The sequence below is a fragment of the Cygnus atratus genome, chromosome 15 (genome assembly GCF_013377495.2).
Source record: "Cygnus atratus isolate AKBS03 ecotype Queensland, Australia chromosome 15, CAtr_DNAZoo_HiC_assembly, whole genome shotgun sequence".
Classification (NCBI taxonomy): Eukaryota; Metazoa; Chordata; class Aves; order Anseriformes; family Anatidae; genus Cygnus; species Cygnus atratus.
Genome location: NC_066376.1, coordinates 1,661,425 through 1,680,442, shown reverse-complemented (window position 1 = coordinate 1,680,442; position 19,018 = coordinate 1,661,425). Strand labels below are relative to the sequence as shown.

Here is a 19,018-nt window from a genome sequence, read left to right as displayed (position 1 = left end):
CTCCCCGTGCCTCCGCCCGCCGGCTCCCCCCGTGGGCCGGGCCGGGCCCTCCCGCTGCCCGCGCGCGGCGCCGCGGCCGAGCCCACGCGGGAGGCGCGCGGGGGGCGGGCAGGCGCGCGGCCGGCGCGGGGCGCGCGCGGCTCGGCTCGGAGCGGCTCGGAGCGGAGCGGGCGGCGGGGGAAGATGGAGGGAGCCTCCTTCGGAGCCGGCCGGGCGGGGGGCGCCATCGACCCCCTGGATTTCCTCAAGCAGCCGCAGACCATCCTCCGCGTGACGGCCTGGGTAAGGCGGGGGGCAGCGCGCCGCGGCTCCGCACCGGCTGGCACCGCGCACCGGGCGGCACCTTGCACCTCGCAGCCCCTTCTTGCACCTCGCAGCCCCTTCTTGCACCTCGCAGCCCCTCGCAGCACGCAGCCCCTTGCAGAGTGTGGCCCCTTCTTGCACCTCGCAGCCCCTTCTTGCACCTCGCAGCCCCTTCTTGCACCTCGCAGCCCCTCGCAGCACGCAGCCCCTTGCAGAGTGTGGCCCCTTGCAGCACGCAGCCGCCGGGTGCTGAGCTGTGCCCGTTGTGCCCAGCGAGCAGGCACCGTGCACCCTCATGCGAGGGGCAGCCACATGCGGCGTGGGGCTGGCCAGCGCCCACGGGGGGCTGCGGGATGCTCCTCGGGAGCAGGGCAGGGCACAGCGGGTGGGCGCTGCCACAGCTCCTCAACGGTTTTGTCGCTGGTGCTTGAGCAAAGCCTACAGAACGGGGTGTAAATCAGGAAGCAGAGGACATTTTCCTTCCTTCCTCGCTCTGTGCATGCATGCGTGTGTGTGAGAGAAGAAATCCTACAGCCAGCCTTGCCCAGCTGCCCCTGTTCTTGTAGGATGTCACATTTTTTGGCTGTTTCCCATGCGTGTGTTGTACCGCACAGCAGGGAGGCAGGAGGTGGGATAAGCCGTGCAGCCGCCCAGCGAAGGCTCTGCCCGTTGATGCTCCATGAATAAGCAACCCGGAAAGCTGCGCATGGGAGCTCGCGGGAGCTGTGCTGCCAGGCTGCTGGGGGTTAACAGCAGCCCTGATCCGCCTCCCTGCAATGCCTGGCTTTTACCTGCTACAATCTGCAAGTGTACACGGCCAGCGGGCTCTGCAATGCCTGCCCCTTCCCAAAAGCCCCAGTGGGGAGGCTCTGCCCAGCCCTTGCCACGGCCAGCTCCTGGCTCTGGTGCTTGGAGGCTGGGGGAGAGCAGAGCCCCTGGAGGCTCGTCCATGCTCATGCACGGAGGCCCTCGCCCGCTGGCTCTGTGTCACCTTCAGCAGTGCCAAATGTGTACAGTGAGCAAAGGAAAGGTGTGAGGGGAGGTGCTGCCCCCCCGGCTGCCATCCTCCAGCCCATACAACGGGCGTGTTTGGGACTCCCTGGGGTGCCTCTGGCCAAGGCCCCGAGCAGCACAACATGGAAGCATGTGCTTACCTTGAAGCACATGAGCAATTCCAGCTGCAATCACATGCTGAAAGTTAAACCACACGCTTAACTGTTTTGCTGGATCAGAGCCAGCTTGCAGAAGGGCTCCATTGCTGGAGGAAGGTGGAGGTCGGTTGTGGATCTGGAGTTCCCAGGCATGGGACAGATGCGATGCTTGGCACAGGGTTTGGGTGGCACACGGTGGCGGGTGTTTCCTGAAAGTGTCACTTTGGTCTGGAAAACTTGGTTGGGATCCACTGGGATCCTCTGCGTGGCAAAGCGTTGGCAACGGTGTCGGTTTGGGGCATGGCCAGCTAAATTGTTGACCAACAGATGGTGAGTTTGGTTCCTCTTGAAAAAAAGCTGCCACCACTCACCCAGGGAGCTCACCACCCTTGTACAGGGGGGATCGGACCCTGCTGGGAAACAGGAACAGAATGTGGGAGGTGAGCTGAAAAGCCCAGCTTAGAAAATATTCACGCATGGATTTGCTGGCTGGTTTACTCAGTAGAGAAGTCATTCGTTTCATAGGTCTTGGTTCAAAAGGAAGCTGAGAAAAGCGAGTGCTTACGACTACAGAAGTGCATCACCTCTGGGCAGGGAAGGGCCCGTTGGCTTGGATGAACGTCACGTTCCTGGGACTATACCCGGGCAGTTTGTGGCATTCAGTCATCTCCAAAGCCCACTGAGCTCACAGGGATTTTTTTTGGTCTTTTCAGTGGATTGTGCCTCAGGCCCAGGAAGCTCACATTAAAAGCCATTCAGACCACATTTCCCGGGTCTCACATTTGTTGGCAGATCTGTCAGGGACCCTTCTCCCTCACTGGTCCAGCGTGAGGATCTGGAGTCCCTGGCTGGCCTTGGCTTGGCTGTTGTAGGCTGCAACCTGTCATAAACCAGCTCAGCGTTTATGGCTCCTTCCCAGCCCAGCAGGGATGTTGGTCGGCACGAGCTGTGAGCTCAGTGCCGGTTTCCAGCCCTCCTGTTTGCGTGGCTCTCATTATTTCTTGCTTTGTAAAGCTAAGTGTGCCCAGACTCTTTTTGCTTTGCTGCTTGTGCCAGCTCAAACCCACGGCCCGTTTTAAGATGGAGAGCTTGGACAGGTGGCAGCCGAAACACTACAAAGCCATGTCGGTCTGTGAGACCTCACTGCCTTTCTGTTCTGCCCCAAAACTCCTCCTTGCTGGGCTGGGGAGCGTGGCGGCACACAGCAGGGGCTGCCGGCTGCTTATCACACCCCGCTGCGGCCAGGATGGGTGGCACGGCCCCACTGCGGCCGTGATGCTCCTTTATCTGCAGAACAAACAGAAACCTCGCCGGTCTTGCAGCCGCGGGGAAGGCGAGCTGCCTGTGCTCACAACTGCAGCCTCTGGGGTTCTTCAGAAGCCCCTTGGCTGAGGCCGGACTGAATGTAGGTGTTGGGGCAGGTTTTTTCGTATGATTCCCCTTCCTGTTGTTTGCTGTTGCAGTTTTTCAAGTGTGTTTAACCCGTGTCGTTGGACCAAACCTTGGAGACTTGACCCTAGCTGCCTCGTAGGACGTTCCTTTGGAGCGAGGAGGAGGGAGCTGCCTCGGCTCCTTTGGGATGCGCTGGTGTGGGTGGCGATGTGGGCGAAGGAGAGCCCCTGGCTGGGGCCAGCCTTCACACCTGGTGCCCATCCAGCTGATGGCCATCGGTGGGGTTTCCCCGACGGGGACCCAGCTCCATTTCGTGACTCCAGCAGTTGCTTTGGGGCTGCAGGTTCAGCCCTCGTGCTGGCAAACAACGGAGGGACTCGGGGGTGAGCAGAGACTTTGGTTTAGAAATCCCCAAAATTAAGTTTTGGTGAAAGGGGATTCCTGATTGTGCCTCATCTAGCAACCTTTCCATGACATATATAGTAATTTTGAATATCTGAAGAAAAAAAAAAAAACAAAACTCTCCTGGCATGGGCTGGAAAGAACCATTTAACAGTTCCTCATTCATCTCTTCCCCCTCTGTCTGATGCAGTTTGTCAGATGAAGATGTGATCACTCTTGTGGTTTCCTTTTTAGACATTTTTTGCACAGCAAAACAAACGCGATATTCACTGAGGATGCCTGCGGAATCATGAGTTCCCTTCTCTGTAACTACCATTGCTATCTATACTTCTTAGCGGTCACTCAGCTTTTAAGGGGAATTCGCAGAATCAGAGTGGTTTGGGCTGGCAGCTGCCTTGCATTGTCCGGTGGGGCCTTTTTCTTTCGTTTCTTAAAGTTGAATGAATTTCTAGTTCATCACCCGTACATTGAGAGCTTTTCCTGTGCAGTATTTTATCTCATCGGGCACAGCGTTTGTTGGCTTTTCCTTGTGTTAGTCTTATGCTTTTAAGGGTGAAACCTTTATTAGGAGACTGAACTACGGCAGCCAAACCTGATCACCTGGCACGGGCGTAGCAGCAGGGTGGAAATCCCCGTGCCCTTTGGTATGAGACAGCTGGCTCTCAGGACCAGAGGTTACTTCTGCTCAGATCCAGGAAGGTCTTCTTGGGCTTGGCTCTGCACAGGTCTGGGTCTTAGCCTGTAATAGGGCAAATCATTGCCTTTCAGCAAGGCAGAGGCGCTTTGCTGAGTTGTGACTTTGGCAAGGGACGTGTCGGGTGGTGGTTCGGTGGCTGAGGAGGAGGTGGTGGGGTGCCCCCTTTGGGTTGCTCTGCTCCCACACACAGCCCACGTACACCACTGTGGAGTTGTGAAGCTCCCTTTCTGGTACCTTGCCTGTTCCAAGCGTGCTGCTGAGGCAGGTGGAGGGGCTGCTTGTTGTACCGAGCAGGGCTGAGAACTTCCCGAGGGACATCGGCAAGGAACACCAAGTGTTCCCAGTGCTGCATGCTCTGGATAGCTCCCACGCCTTCAGGGGTTCAGACACTTGAGGCCTCGTGGCTTTTCGAGAAGAGATGCAGGGCCGGGCCGGCTCTTAGGGAGCCCGCGGCGATGCTAAGAGTCATTTTGTGATCTTAGCTGCTCTGGGTTTGGTCTGGGCGTGGCTGCTTTTCAGCAAAGTCACCAGATTTCTGCCTTAATTCTCTCTTTCCGTGGGCTGTAGATTAAAGGCAGAACTTAAAATTAACATTTTTGTTAATGGAATTATACAGAAGTTTCACCACAACTGAGCTTAAAATGCTACTAAATTGCCATTTTCCTGTTACCACTGGTTCAAAATGCTGTCGGTTTGATGTCTGCTCAGATGGCATCACTAGGTTAGGTACTTTGAATGGACACTGTGTTTCAGCCAGCGTCTTTTGCCACATTACAGAAAGTAATTCAGTAAAAATCGGTCATGTGGTCATCAATACGCATCCTTCACAGGCTGATTAGCCCGTCAGACACGTCCATAAACCTATTAGGGTCAGCGTCACACTATCCGGTCCTGTGCCAGAAACTGCGTCAGGCCTTTGCTTTGTGGTCATATCCCTGGTCCTTGGGGGAGCTCTGGCGGTGCTAACAGCAGCTCTTGGTCTTCACACTCTGCAATGAATTACACAGATCTGTGCTGGAAACTTCCCTGGGACTGACAACTGTAAAGATAAACCGGCGGGGGACACAGGACCTGGTTCCCCCAGAATTTGAGCTTGGGGGGTGCTGAAGGCACCTGACACTCTCCCAAGGGCACAGCCCATCTCTAAGCGGAGTATCTGGGCACGGTACGTGTGTAATACCAGGCAGAGGCTTAACCAAGGCTTATGAAAATGCTCAGAGCTGGGCAGGATTTGGACTGTGCTGGTGTGACCGTAGCTGGTTTCCCTTCTTGTCAGCTCTCCCTCCTTGCTCGCTGGCTGGGGGTTCGAGGAGTGGAGAGGGGCTGCAGGAGGCCAGCGCATGGCATCTGCTTCTCCCTGGAGCTCTTTGTGTGGGGAAGGATCACCCAGAGGCTGGTGCTGGCTCTCTGTCCGTTTGGGTTGTGCCTAGCACCATCGATAGAGAGCTACAGCAGAGCAAATGAGGGGTGGATTATTTTTCCTCATGCATTACATTTCCTGGATGTTGACATTAGCAGTTGCTTGCGTGTGTAATCAAGGCAAGGTTTTACAGTCTCCTACAACCCCACACCTTCTGGTAATGTTTTTTATAGGACCCAAATCGAAGCGCAGTGCCTCAGCAGTGGAAACATCTCACCTTAAAATGGCTGACAGCTCGCACACTGAAGCTTTTTCAGCTTGTGCTCTCGTGGTTTTTAGGCTTTCAGTTTTCCTTGCGATGACTGTGCTCAGATTGTCAGGTCTCCTTAAGCACATTTTAGGTGCCTGGGTGACAGAAGGCTAAAAGCAACCTGGAAGAAGGGTGTGCAGGTCCTGCGGTCCAGCAGCCTCAAGCCCTGGGAGGGGATGCGGATCTGCAAAGCACAATGACAGAACCGAGCCAGGGCAGCCTGGCCAGCCACTCGCTTCCAGACGGCAAAATTCTGGTGCAAGCAAGGCAACCGTGGGTCTCAGCTTCATGCACACCTGAAATGGTGCCACTGGTGCCTGCTGTGGGGCTGGTGCTGCAGCCCCAGCTCCCTGGCAGCGGCTGTGGGGCTGGCCAGAGCATGGCACAGACGAGCAAGCTTCCTCCTGCCCTCTCAGGCTCTTCCTTTCCTTCTTTTGGGGAAAGAGTGAGGTGTCATTTGGTCTGCTGCTGCCGGGCTGTCCGAGTGTCCGTGCTGCCCGCTGCCAGCTAGCTGTGCACGGTCACCTCCCTGCCCCAGAGCCCCCGCGGGGGCGTCCACCACTGGCACCGAGCATCGGTCACCAGCCCCTGCACTCGGCAGCAGCTGCCAGCGAGGACGAAGCGGGCGCTGGTAGGGTGAGTGGGGAAAAAGGGAGGTGGGCAGGTGAGCCAGGAAAGCAGACGTGATGTGCATCTGGGTCCAGCGCTTTGGATATCGAAACCAACGAGATCCCCAGCCGAAAGCACGGTTACCTGGAAGCTCTGGGGGGGAGACTTGCACGCAGGGGTGGCTGGAGGTATCCAGCCTTCTCCTGGGTTTTGCACCGGTTCACTCAGCGGGAGCCAAATTTGCTGCTCTTTGTTGTTCAGCTGGACAGTGGAGTGGCTCAGGTGAAGGCTCGGGAGCTTTGTAAAATGTGGGAGATGTGGAAAGGGGGCCGGGCTTGGGGTGCGTGGGTTTGTGCAGCCCATGCCCCCGTGCTGTGGGTGCTGCTCTGCCTGGTCGCTGGCACCCCCTGGGCACAGGGGCTGGGGTCCAGCTGAGATGTGGGAGGTGCACGGTGCCTCTGGAGAGCTGGGATCCTGCCTCCCTGCTCAGACCCGCAAAATCGCACTCGCTGTGGAAAGGCTGACCGTGTCTTTTCTCTCCCAGGTCTCTGATGAACTGGTTGTGGGCTTGAGCAAATGAGGTTTGCAGAGGTAGTTGGGAAATGACACTTGTTTTTTGTGATCTTCAGAAAATTCGCAGGGGTTTCATTTTCTCCCACCTACCCACATTTCCTCGAAACTCCTTTTTTAACCTACACATAGAAAAACAACACCAAATCTATTGTCATTAAGATGTTTTACCAGCACCAGTTGTTTTTCCAAGAAAAGCTATAAAATTTCAATCACGGGGGGAAGGGGAGAGAAAAACACGGGAAGACTTGTTTTCACTGAAGAGCATGTTTTGACAGGACTATTTCAGCCAGCGCTGATGTTTTGAGTGCATCTATCAAATGCGTGCACTTGAAATCCGTTACTATTTTGGCCTCCCGAGAAGGGCTGCATGTCCCGTGGGCGCCGTGGGCTTGCCTGCCTCACGAGCTGCTCTCGCCATCGTGTCCCTGCAAGCCCCTCGGCTGGCCGGGGCTGCTGGAGCTTCAGCCCCTTCAGCCCCTTCCCTGATGCTGGGCTGAGCATCACCCAGCTGCAAGGAGGACGTGTTTCTTTGCACTGAGCTAAGCAAAACGTCTGCTCTTACCGTCTCTGGTAACCATCACGCTTGCGGCAGTCCCAGGAGTGCCACGCGCACCCCAGGCGCCTTTTGGCTTTTTGCTGCTCCTCGGTGCTCTCTGCGCGTCGTCCTTTGACAGAGCCAGGTACAAACCTGCGTCCCGGCCGTAATCTTACTCTTACTGTGCCGCAGCGCGGGATTTGCCTTCTCCTCGCCCAGCACACCAGGGCTGTGCAGGCAGCACCAGCACCGCGGGCAGGCACGGCCCCTCTGCCTCACCCACCCAGGCGGTGAGCCCCTGGGAGGCGTCGGAAAGCAAGAAGAAGTAGTCCGGGGAGGACTGTTAATCCTGGGAGGACTAAGTAAAACACTTATCTGAGAAGCTGAGTACGAGTTCACTGGCCTGCCAGAGAAATAATCCAGTGGAATCAGAGGTTCTCAATTATTCATGTTTTCCAGAATCACATTATTTCTTCCAGGGCCTGTTTTATAAATGCTGCTGCTATTTCTGATGGTAAATAACAATTTTGCATTATTTATGAACAGATTTTTACAACTGCTGATATTACAGCTGCTGCCAAAGCGCTGGGAAAATTATTATTACTGTTTGTTGTTGTTTCTTTCTTACAATGCGGCCCTCTTGTTCTTTGCATGATGATGTGCCCGTCGCGGTGAGACAGCCGAGCTCCGTTAAGTGCAGCGCTAGCGAGGAACAGGGCAAATGCAGGCGGTGACGCAGGTTAGCACAGAGCTCACGGCTGGATAAGGGAAAGGACCCTGGACACTGGTTATATTTGAAGAGTGGGGGAATGCTCAGAAGGACGTCTGGGTTTATCTTTATATCCCATATTAATGCCTCGGAGTAGATGAAAAGTTGCACCTGCATTTTGCAGATGAGCTCTTGGAAACCTGCACACCTCCAGCAGTGTGGGGTGTTCAGGGTGAGCGCTGCCCCGTCTCACACCCCGTGGTGGGACCGACGGCTCATTTCCTTGCAGCTACAGAGCATTTGGGGGAGCCTGGCTGGGTGTTTCCCTGCAGCGGTGCCACGTGGGGTCTCGGGGCTGGGTGCTGCGTGTTGGGGTAGCGCAGGGCCGCCGGCTGAACGAGCAGGCAGCTCTCAGAGCATCCCCAGCACCCAGCGTGGCCCAGCAGGGGGCTAGCCTGGTTTTTAGGTGCAGCAGGAGTCTGCCGTCACTAACTGAGCTCCTGGCTAACAGGGTTCGAAGGTGAGCTCTGCCCTCGGTTGTCCTGATGGTGGGTTTTGGAGTGGGGGTGAGCACAGTGCAGAGAGAACCTGCCCTGTCCTGTGCCTGCAGAGATCAGCCTGAGAGGCTGGTGGCCACATCCCGGGCTTGGGGTGCTGGGGCGGCTGCTTGCAGGAGCTCTCATGCACCTAGGAGAGGATGTTCTCCAGAGACTATTTCTGCTGCTTCTGCTCATCGTTTATTTCAGATGACACCCTACAGAGAAAGAAAATACCCCGCACCAATCCCTCATACCTTAGTAATGCATTCTCTTGTAGATCTGCTGCCTTGTTGTCCCCTCCGGTCTGGGGGAGAGTTGGTGGAGATGGTCTAAGGCAGGTTTGCTAATGAGACTCTTGCATTTGTAAGTAGCTTCAGTGAGAACAGCCTCTGTCCCAGCTTCACCCAAGCCCTGGAAGGAAGTAGAGGAGAGGGAAGAAGGGCTGTCTGGATGAAATGCTTCAGGGCAGTCAGGTGTGAGACATCTGGCCGGTGCTTGGGAGAAAATGTATGTCACAGCATTACGCTAAGGTGTGCTGGGAGCTTTCTGAAGGGTTTCCTTGTACTCCATTCTGCTCCCGTCCACCCCAGCTTTGCTACCACTACCCGCTGGGAGCGGGGGTGGCTGTTCGGTGGGGCGTCAGGCACGCAGAATGACTTTGCAAGGGCCACAGGCTGCAGGTTATCAGGTGGCTGTGCAGCTGCTGCCACTGTCTGCTGCCTGTCTCGGTCTCGTGCACTCGGGACTGTGCTGTTACTGCAAAGAAGCAGTGGGGCTGCCAGACCAGGAGCTGTGCTGTGCCCCAGGACCCTACCTGCTGCCGGTGGGCTCGCCGGAGGAGCGCGCGGTCTCTCTGCCTGCAGACGTGGCTGTGTCCTGTGAGCCGGCAGGGTTTGGAGGCATGCAGGGATCCCGTGGGCTGGTGCTGGCGGCAAGTGACAAGATCAGAGATGCACAGCGTGATGCAAAGGCGTCTGCAGGTCTCGCTGCCTGCCTTGCTCTGAGCCCAGCAAGCAAAACAGCAGCGCAGCGCTTCCTAGGCTGTGCCAGAGCAGGCTCCAGAGCGAATTGTAATGCGGCTGGTCCCGGGGTTCTGCTGGCTGCCTTTGGTTTGGGAGGGATCAGGGAATTACCTGAGCGTGCAGCACTGTGGATGGTGTTAATTGACACTGTGCTGCGGCCCCGCTCCTTCCTGCAGCTGGGACGTGAGACAGCCCGCTGGGTGCTGGGCTCGGGGCCGCCTCGGGGCAGCTGCTTCTCCCCACCCCTGTGAGCAGCGGCTCTGCAGCCCTGGCTGGGAGCAGATCTGCTCCAGGGGCCCAGGACAGCAACATCAGCCCACGGCCCCGCTCCTGGCTCTGCCACAGGTCCCAGCGGCGAGTGGCAGGACTGGGGCAGCCACCAGCAAGCCCTCTTCCCTGCTGTCCTTCGCAAGGCTGGAACTGGGTCACTGGATAATGGGTGCAGGCGCTGCAGCCTTCAGACCCTGCTAAGCCGTGCATAAGATTGCCCCGTTGTTTGCATGGCAGCGTTGCTGCAGCCTCTTCCTCCTTCCTGCAGCAGCCAGGTGAGCTGCTCCCCATGCCCCCAAGCTACTCCACATGCCCCAGAGCTGCTCCCCATATCCCCGAGCTGCTCCCCGTGCCCCCATGCTGCCCTGCCCCTCCAGCAGGCGCTCAGTCCTTCCCAGGGCCAGCCTGCTCAGCAGCTCAATTATCCTCTGTAACTTCATTTCTCTCCGCTCCGCAGTTACACAAGGGGCTTTATTGAGCACAGCCTGACAGCGCAGAGCAGCACAAGCAGAAAGCCTGTGCAGAGACCTGCCTGGCCAATCTGTTTATTTTTTCTTCCCCAGCCTGTCTGGAGAATAGCATCTCTTAAAATACACTGCCAGCCAAGCCACTGAAAGGCAAACAGGCCGGCAGCAGTGGAAGACCAAGGTGCCGTCCACCAGCACCTTGCTTAGGGCCACCAAGAAGCTGCGAGTAGGAACGTGGTCTGGTGGGGGACGCAGGTGGTCCGTAAGGTCCCTTCCCACCCAGGCTGGTCTGTGATTCTCTGATCTGCCTAACAAATGCCATGTTGCCATGGAGTCAAACGCAGGACCGAATCCAATTACGGTGCTGTTGGAAAACAGTTAAATGTAAAGAGCTGAAGTTGCATTTTTCCCCTTCGTTCCACAGATCTTCTCCATCGTGGTGTTTGGCTCCATTGTGAACGAGTGCTATGTGAACAAGGACAGCCAGTCCCCCGAGCTGCTCTGCATCTTCAATGAGAACGAGAGTGCCTGCAGTTACGGCATCGCCATTGGCATCATTTCCTTCTTTGGCTGCATCTTCTTCTTTGTTGTGGACCTCCAGTTCCAGCAGATCAGCAGCGTGAAGGACCGCAAGCGGGCCGTCCTGCTGGACCTCGGCTTTTCAGGTACCACCCTGGCTGTGCTGTGCTCAGCAGGACAGTGCCGGCTCCGTGGGGTGTGCGGGGTCGTCGCTGTGCCCTGCAGCTCCGCACCTGAACCCTCTTCTCCTCCCGTGGCGTGGCACGACTCGTGTGTCTTAGTCGGGGAGGGGAGAAGTGGCAGAAGGGCTGTCCCAAAGCGGTGAGCTCAGGGGCAGCAGTGAGGAAGCCGTGTGTGGTGCCTTGGGGTCGGGAGGGTCCCACTCATCCGTGTTGCTTCTGCAGCCGGAGACGTTTGCTGAGCTGGGATCTGCGAGGCCACCCGGAGAAGCAAAGCTTGGTGGTCACATCCCAGAGACCAGACGGGGCATTTTCCCCTCCCACGTCTCCTGTTTCTGGCTCAAACAACTGTTGTTTCACAAGCTACATCTGGGTCTGTTTTCACTCTGTGCGTGTGTTTCTGAACAAAGCAGAAGCGTGCTTCTACAGCAGGAGCTGAGATACCATCGCAGTCCCTCGCTGCCTCCAGGACTGGGGCTTGCAGGTGGCGCTCGGTCTCCGAGGACTGCCACAGATCTTCTGGGCTGTCCTGAGCCCCTTGGCCTGGGGCTCAGCTGTGTGAACACGAGCAGGCGGGATGTGTTGTGCCAGGAGAGGCCATCCTCCGCTTGGCTGCTCTGGGAGTTTTCTGGCTGAGTTTGCAGCTGATGTTCTCGATTTCCAGGCTCTCGTGTTAGCGAAGTCTGAAGGTGATTTATCCAGCGCGAGCAGAGCTGATGGCTCTCTGGTCCCAGGTGGAAACATCCATCATTGCCTCCCTGCTCTTGCCTGTTGTTAAGGATGTCCTCTCCTTGCTGGAAAGCTGATTGCCGTGGTGTTAGAGCTCCAGCAGCCAGCCCTTGTTAGGTGATATTTACAGCCCCTTCCGTGGGGCTCGGTGCCTGCAACCCTTCAATTCGAATGGGAGGGGAACATCCCCATCCATCTTCTGCCGGGCTGTGCGTGTCTTGGTGTGTGGCTGTGATCCTCCCCTGCCTTTCACCTTGTAAGAGCTGCACTCTCCCCTGCAAGGCACGTGTGAAATGGTACCGGTTCAGTCTCTGCCTCATTCCTCTTTTGCACTTGCCACACGCTGTGTGTGTGTTCATGGGCTCAGCAGGAAGCTGCAGAAGACGGGTTTCTGCCCTACAGAGCTTCTGTCCCTCAGGCATTGCTCTGCTCTTGGCTGCAGTGTTGCACCAGGGGTCTGTCCTGGTAAGTCAACCCCGTCCACAGCCTCCAAACGCAGCTGTGCTGCCAGCGGTGACTTTTTTTTTGCTGGGACCAGGGGTCAGTGTGCATGCTCTGGGTGCATCATGTCAGCTGCGTGTGTCCTTCCTCCTCCCTTGGGCCTTTCCCTCTGTAGGCTTCTTGGTAAAAAACGGGTAAATCACTTCCTTGCTGGCACAACACCCATTTACATGCAGGTTGTGCCATTGGGAGGGGTCTGGGAGCGGCAGCGCCCTGCTGGGTCGGCCAGTCCGCCCCTTCCCCTCCCCAGCTAAGCTCCCAAATCAGGCCGTGAGTCAAGCAGCGATGCCAGCTGTCAGCACACACAGTGCTCGGCGTGCAAAACACCCTCCTGCTGTGGGTGCTTCCGCTGGGAGATGTCAGGGTGGAGTCATGCCTGCTGCATTTTATCCCATTCCTATTTCCGTGCCTTCACTTTTCTAAAACGATGGCTGTCCCCAACCTTCCTTACTGCTGTAGCCTGAACACCCACTCGCCCAGAGATGCCAGGCAGGTGGTTGCTTCCAGAAGCAGATCTTGCGGCAGAGATGGAGTGCGGAGCTGTGCTGGCACGTGGTGCCCGCACGGTCGCAGGGGTTGCAGCCGTTGTGCCCACCTGCGCTGCTCCCAGCACCCAGGGCATCCAACTGCTGGGTTCGGCGTCCTCAGAGCCAATCTGTGCAGCTCGGAGTGCAAAGTCTGAGAGTAATTTGCATTAACTATCTCTGTGTTAATCTCTAGAGACCTTGTGGGACTCTCTTAGGTTGTCCGTTTCCTTTTCTTCCTCCCTACCTCTTGATTTCCTCTTACGTCCTTGCCACTGTTCCATCCTCCCCGCACGTGACCTCTGCATTACTGCACTCTTTAATATAAAAGCTGAGAATACATTTGGGAAATAAGAGGGTGAGGAGCATGCTGGGGTGAGAAGGAACATTGCAGATCAGGCAGTGAGTGGGCGGGATGAGAAAAGAAAGTCCTTGTCCCTTCGCCTGGATCGCCCCGGTGCCTGCTGCTGGCTGTTACATGGCAGCTGCTGCCTGTGCAGGCCATGGGGGAGTTACTCACAGTGCGACCCCACAGCTTTATTTCGCTGGAGGGAAAGAGGGCTTGTGTGTCGGATCAGTGCTAGATTGGAGGGATCACCCCGACAGCTGTGCTGCTCCTCCCTGGCTGTGCAAGGAACGTTAACGTTACAAGGTGCCCGAGTTACGGGGCTGTCCCTGCAGTGGGGTTCCCTGACGGGGCGCGGGGAGCTGCGGCTGCTGCAGCCCCTGGAGCCCGCTGGAAGGGAGCACTGGGCACGGGCAGGACTGCCACGGCCACGGCGCTGTGCAAGTGGTATTTGGGACTTTCTCTTCCAGCTGCTCTTCCAGCTGCTCCTGTAGACGTGCGCTTGCTTGGAACCAGGCTGTAATTATGGCTGTAACGTATCTTTCCTGGTGTTTGCACTCTGTTGTCTGCAGAGCCTAAAACTACAATTATCTGCTGGCTCCTGCACTTCCTCCTGGTATTCTCCTTCCCCCCAGCACTCGGGAGGGTGCAGAGCTCCTCCGGTGCATGGGTCCCCCGGGAGTCAGGACCAGTGCACAACAACCCCCTGCCAGCTCAGCCCCCTTCCTTCTCAGGGTTGTAAATTTCCAAACACCCACTTCCACCCGGTCCTGCGATTACGCCGGGGCTGGGTCTGGGTGCCACCGAGCTGTGGGAGCTGCCTGGCCCCTCTGCGGGATGTGACCATGGAAGTCGTGGGACAGTGGCAGTCCCGGCCAGCACCACCAGGAGCAGAGCAGCAGCACAAGGGCAGCCCGATGCCTCTCGGGAGCAGCTGTGGTCCCGGCACGTGATTCAGGGTGTTGGGAGCAAAGTCTCATCTCACAGGAGTGCTAGCAGAGGGTGAACGTGATCACAAATGGAAATGGTGCTGGTACAGAACTGAAACCAGCGTTTCCCGGAGCCCCTGGGAAGGCTGGGCTCACGCAGGCTGTGTCAGCCCTCCGAGGGGCCTTCGAGGGCCATACCGTGCCCGCCGGGTCCTTCTGGCCCAGCCTGGCCTTTGCTCCCCTGACACCGCGAGGCTGGAGAGCTGTGGCAGCCCCCTGCGGGACGCTGTCTCCTGCACTGGGACCTGCTGGGGCCACCCTGCTCACCACATACTGGCCACCCTGTCTGTGTCCCAGGCCGTATCTCAGGCATGAATCTTCCCGTGTCCACGTTTTGGGGAGGATCTGATTCCTTAATGGGTGCCAACTGCTGGTAAAGCCCGATTATAACAGACCTGGAGAACTCGAAAGCATGCATGGTGCTGAGGATGGTCTTTGGAGAACAAGCCCCAGAGGTCCCATTTGTCGCTGAGGACTAGGGGATCATCCTGAATCTGAAAATGTGTCCGCAGAGATCTGGGGTAGCAGACGTTAGCCACGTTCTGCAAAAAGAGGCTGTTTTGTTAGTCTGTGACTTGGAAAAGGAAGGCATGTATGATCCTGGCTGGAGGGTTTTGTTGCTGTGAGGGCAGATCAGCGTCTCAAGCAGGGCCGGGCTGGCCAGAGCTGGTCAGGAAGCCCCAGGTCCAATGGTGTAAGAGAAGGAAACAAGGGCTGTGTTCTCCTAAACCAGTTAGGAGCAAATTCTGACTACAAGGCAATGTATACGCTAAGCCCTGTAAATCTTGCAACGTATTTGGATATGTGCATGCATTTTTTATCATTCTTAAAAACAACTGGCAAGATGAAGGGGAATAAAGGAAGCTCCTTTCCTCCCCCTGCAGCCAGACTGTGCTTTGCAGTCGGCTGCCCCACGGGACCGGCGGTGCGGCTGCTCATACTGATGTGTCGATAATCCTTGGGAAGACGCGTGGTAGCTCAGCATCCTGCCTGCCGGGGCCCAGATGCCTGCCTGTGCTGCCACCCAGAATCGGCACATGGGATGAGCTTTGTGCTAGGGGCGCTCAGGAAAGCTGGAGGCCCTTAAAACAGCGTCATGAAAGGCTCCAGGTTTTGCAGCTCCTCCTTCCAGCACTGGAAAGCATTGCTGCTTGGTACAGTGTGCTTATGGCTTGCTTTGTGACTGTTGTGAGCTCCTTGGCATCAGGCACTGCTGTTGGCTGGTGATTGAATTAGGGGAGCTGCAGCCCTATCTTGCTCAGCCAGCCTTGGTTCCAGTAAGAAATAATCAACGGAGCGTTTTTGCTCAATCCCCCCGAGCCCAGCAGGGCTGGAAGCAGGAGCACAGTCAGCGGAGGGCAGCAGCGAAGAGCAGAGCTGCCTCCTGCCTGACACCCGTGCGCCTCCACGGCTCGGAGGCTCCTGCCATGCCAGGGCTGCAGGGCCACCCCTCCAGCCCTGTTTTTTTTCTGGTGGTTGTAAATCAGCCTCTTCTAAAACAGATCTCTTTGGGCCACTCCACAGGCCAAGGCACCCAAGATCGCTGTCACTACTTGAAAATCTGGGTGGCAGTGTTTGGTCGTCAGCAGACATCACTGGGGTCTGGCAGCAGAGGTCCTTGCCCTTACTGTGGGCAGTAACAGCACTGACCAGCTCTGTTCTCTTTTAGGTTTCTTGTCCTTCCTGTGGTTTGTAGCCTTCTGCTTCCTAGCAAACCAGTGGCAACGGACGAAAATGAGCAAAGGGGCTTTGCAAGGAGCAGATGCTGCCCGGGCAGCAATCGCCTTTTCCTTCTTCTCCATCGTTGTCTGGGTGAGTTCAGCTTCTGGACTTGTCACGAATCCTATCCTGGGACCTGCTGCTCTTTATCCAGAGGTGCAGCATGGCAGTGCAGCACCCAGGGCATCATCTCGTGAGCACTGCCTCCCGCTGTCACCGCCAGGGTCTGAGCCCCATGCTGGGCAGACACCAGTCACCGCAGCTGGGCGTTGTGCCGGTGAATATTCACCATGGCACAAACTTAATGTTTGCAGAAGAAATGACCCGACTCAGAGCTCATCTGGGAAGAGGAGAAATGAAACCTTCTATGGGCTCAGCGCTGAGCTGGAAGGAGGAATTTGGGGCACGGTTTGGAGAAGTGAATCCTGGTGGGCCAGTGTGGAAGTAACCTGCAGTCCCTCCCCCCTGCCCCTCTGCAGAAAGGTGAAACTTGTGGTTCCTTACCCGGGAAGCACCAGCTCTGTTCCCCTCTCCCCGGGGAATTCCAAACTTCCCCTTCTCCTGCCGCTGGAAAGTTGCATTTCCATCGAAAACACGTTGCTGGCCACGAGCTGCCCTCATTTCAGGGCCTTGGTAGACCCCCCCAGGGCCTTGTTCTGACCGTGGTTTGAAGCAAATGAGTCCCCAGGAGAGGTTTGCCACAATGAGCCTGACCCACGGGATTGCGGGGGATTTGGGCAGCTCGCAGGCTCAGCAGCTCAGCCCCGGGGGAAGCCAGGCTGGGTGCTCCTCTGCCCTCCCCGGGAGGAGTGAGTGCTGGGCTGGGGACTGCCGGGACCCCCTGTGCACTCCCTTTCAGGCTCTGTGCGTCCTGTGGCTGTACCAACAGCCATGGGAGCTAGAGGGACGTCTGCCAGAGGGTGTAAAGCACCGCAGCACCCCACGGGGTCCCTTACCTGCAGCTGCCAGCTGTGCCTGTGCCCGCAGTGCCTGCGCCTCTTGGGCTCAGCACCTGCCTGTGGAGCTGGGGCTGGGGCCAGGGAAAATAACCCGTGCTTGCCAGACAGCCATGTGTGGAGGAGCAGGGGTAACCCTGGGTCATTTCCACCCCCGCTCAGGCTGTTTGCAGGCAGAGAGCACGCGAGATGTGCGCTGATTCCATAGTGCCTTAAAAGAACTGGAGCAAGAGCCTGCCTGAGCCTTTCCAGCAGCAGCAGCCTGCTTCCAGTTACTCGCCAGTTTTACGGCTCCCCACTCTGTTATTACCCAAATATATCTCCTTTAATCCCAGCTCCTCTGCAGCTCTTCTCCACGGGCAGATCCGATCGCTGTGTTGCCGCACTGCCTGCTCAGCACAGCCTCTGCCAAGGGAGCCGGGCGAGCCACCCTGCCCGTCCCACTGCATCCATCCGCTGCCCCCGTCCCACTGCATCCATGTGCTGCCCCCGTCCCACTGCATCCATCCGCTGCCCCCGTCCCACTGCATCCATGTGCTGCCCCCGTCCCACAGCATCCATCCACTGCCCCCATCCCACAGCAGCCATCCGCTGCCCCAACAGGCTCGGGGCTGGCAGCGAGGGCTGCTCCCGGGCTGCTCCCACCCACCAGCAGCAGGGAGGGCTGGGGGACACCGGTCCCCACCTGCAGCAGCCCCTCCACGTGCCCGGTGAGCTCCTGCTCCGCTCCCCAGGGCTCCTGGCCCTGATAGGGGTTACAAACTCAGGTGCTCTGCCCGATCCATGTGTGGTGCACGGCCACCGGCAGCATTTGCGGTGGTTGGGAACCGTTCCTGGTTCGTGCAAGCAGTTTTTTTTTTCCCCGAGTCTGTCATTTATAAACTAATTGACTTGTTAATGAAACCTCCTGAAATAAAAGCAACGCGGTGCTCTCGCAGCTCTGCCGCTTGCATTTCCCACGATTTGCGACCTGAATACTTGCAACCTGGGAGAGGGCGAGGGAGTCTCTGCAGGACTGACCTATTTCCTTGGCCCGGGACCCAACAGCGGGGGGCCGGAGGGCTGTGTGCCGGGGAAAGAGGTGCCCTGGCCGCGGCGCTGCGCTCACCCCAATCCTCTCCATCCCTCGGCAGGTCGCGCTGGCGGTGAAGGCGCTGCAGAGATACCGCCTGGGGACTGACATGTCGCTCTTTGCCACCGACCAGTTCACGGCTGACCCCAACGCCTCGTACCCTGGGTACCCCACCGGCAGCGGCATCGAGAGCACAGAGACCTACCAGAGCCCCCCGTTCACCGAGACCTCAGACGCCAACCCGAAAGGTTACCAAGTGCCAGCATACTGAGGGACGAGGGTGCCACGCGGCCGTGTACAAATAGAGCACGTCCTATGGTGCAGTACAGTTAACCGGTTGATTGCAAATGTATTCAGTACCATTTCCTTAATGTGGCAAGTCAGTGCTGGGTTCCTTACTATTAGCTAGTTGTGCAGTGAATTCTGTACAGTGGTATTGGTTCTTGTCTTACCTGTCCAAGGGTTTTATAAAAGCAGTGTTCCCTCTAAGTCAGAAGGCAGGAAGGTCGCTACCACAGGTGGCAAAAGACAAATAAGTACCTTCTCTGAGGCTTGTTTTAACAGCAGGCTATGGGCGCCAGGTTCCAGTGAGTGCCTAGGAATGCCAACAATACCTTCTCCTGTTAGAAAACACAGTAGCTGATGAATTGATATTTATCTCGTTCTTCCAGAGCTAACACAGAACTGGTCTCGTTGCAGCGAGCGCTGGGGCGGCCGGCCCCGGGCTGGTCCCGCTGCTGGGAGCTGCTGCAGAGTTTTTGTGTACAGCGTAAAAGCAGAGTCCAAGGAAAGTGCCAAATTTACAAAGACATAAGCAGTGTCTGTGTTAACTTTTCTTTGTATATATTTACTGTACAAAAACCAACCACGACAACCAAACAGGTGTTTCAAACATAGTTTAGGATGCAAGCAGCACGGGGGGTGGAGGCACAGAGGTTTGGGGTTTATGTTGGTTATCCAAACGGCTTCTGTGCTTCAGCACGGGTCTGGTTGAGGGCACGAAAAGTTGCTGTTTGAAACTTGCTTTGGAAAACAGTTCAGCAATAGTTGTCTGCTAATTAGAAATAGGCTTTTACCAGTGGAAAATATGGCGTTACAGTTCCACTTCTTCATTGGGGGTTGTTAAAGTTTGCAAATTTACAAGT

General features: G+C 56.9%; 1 protein-coding gene across 1 annotated transcript; it reads left to right on the top strand.

Annotated features, from left to right (window-relative positions):
- Positions 1–183: 183 nt before the first annotated feature.
- SYNGR3 (synaptogyrin 3) lies at positions 184–18,503 on the top strand. Its single transcript, XM_035563478.1, has 4 exons — positions 184–282; positions 10,764–11,004; positions 15,796–15,938; positions 17,935–18,503. The coding sequence occupies exons 1-4, from the start codon at positions 184–186 to the stop codon at positions 18,142–18,144; spliced, it is 693 nt and encodes a 230-aa protein (XP_035419371.1). The 3' UTR covers positions 18,145–18,503.
- Positions 18,504–19,018: the final 515 nt, after the last annotated feature.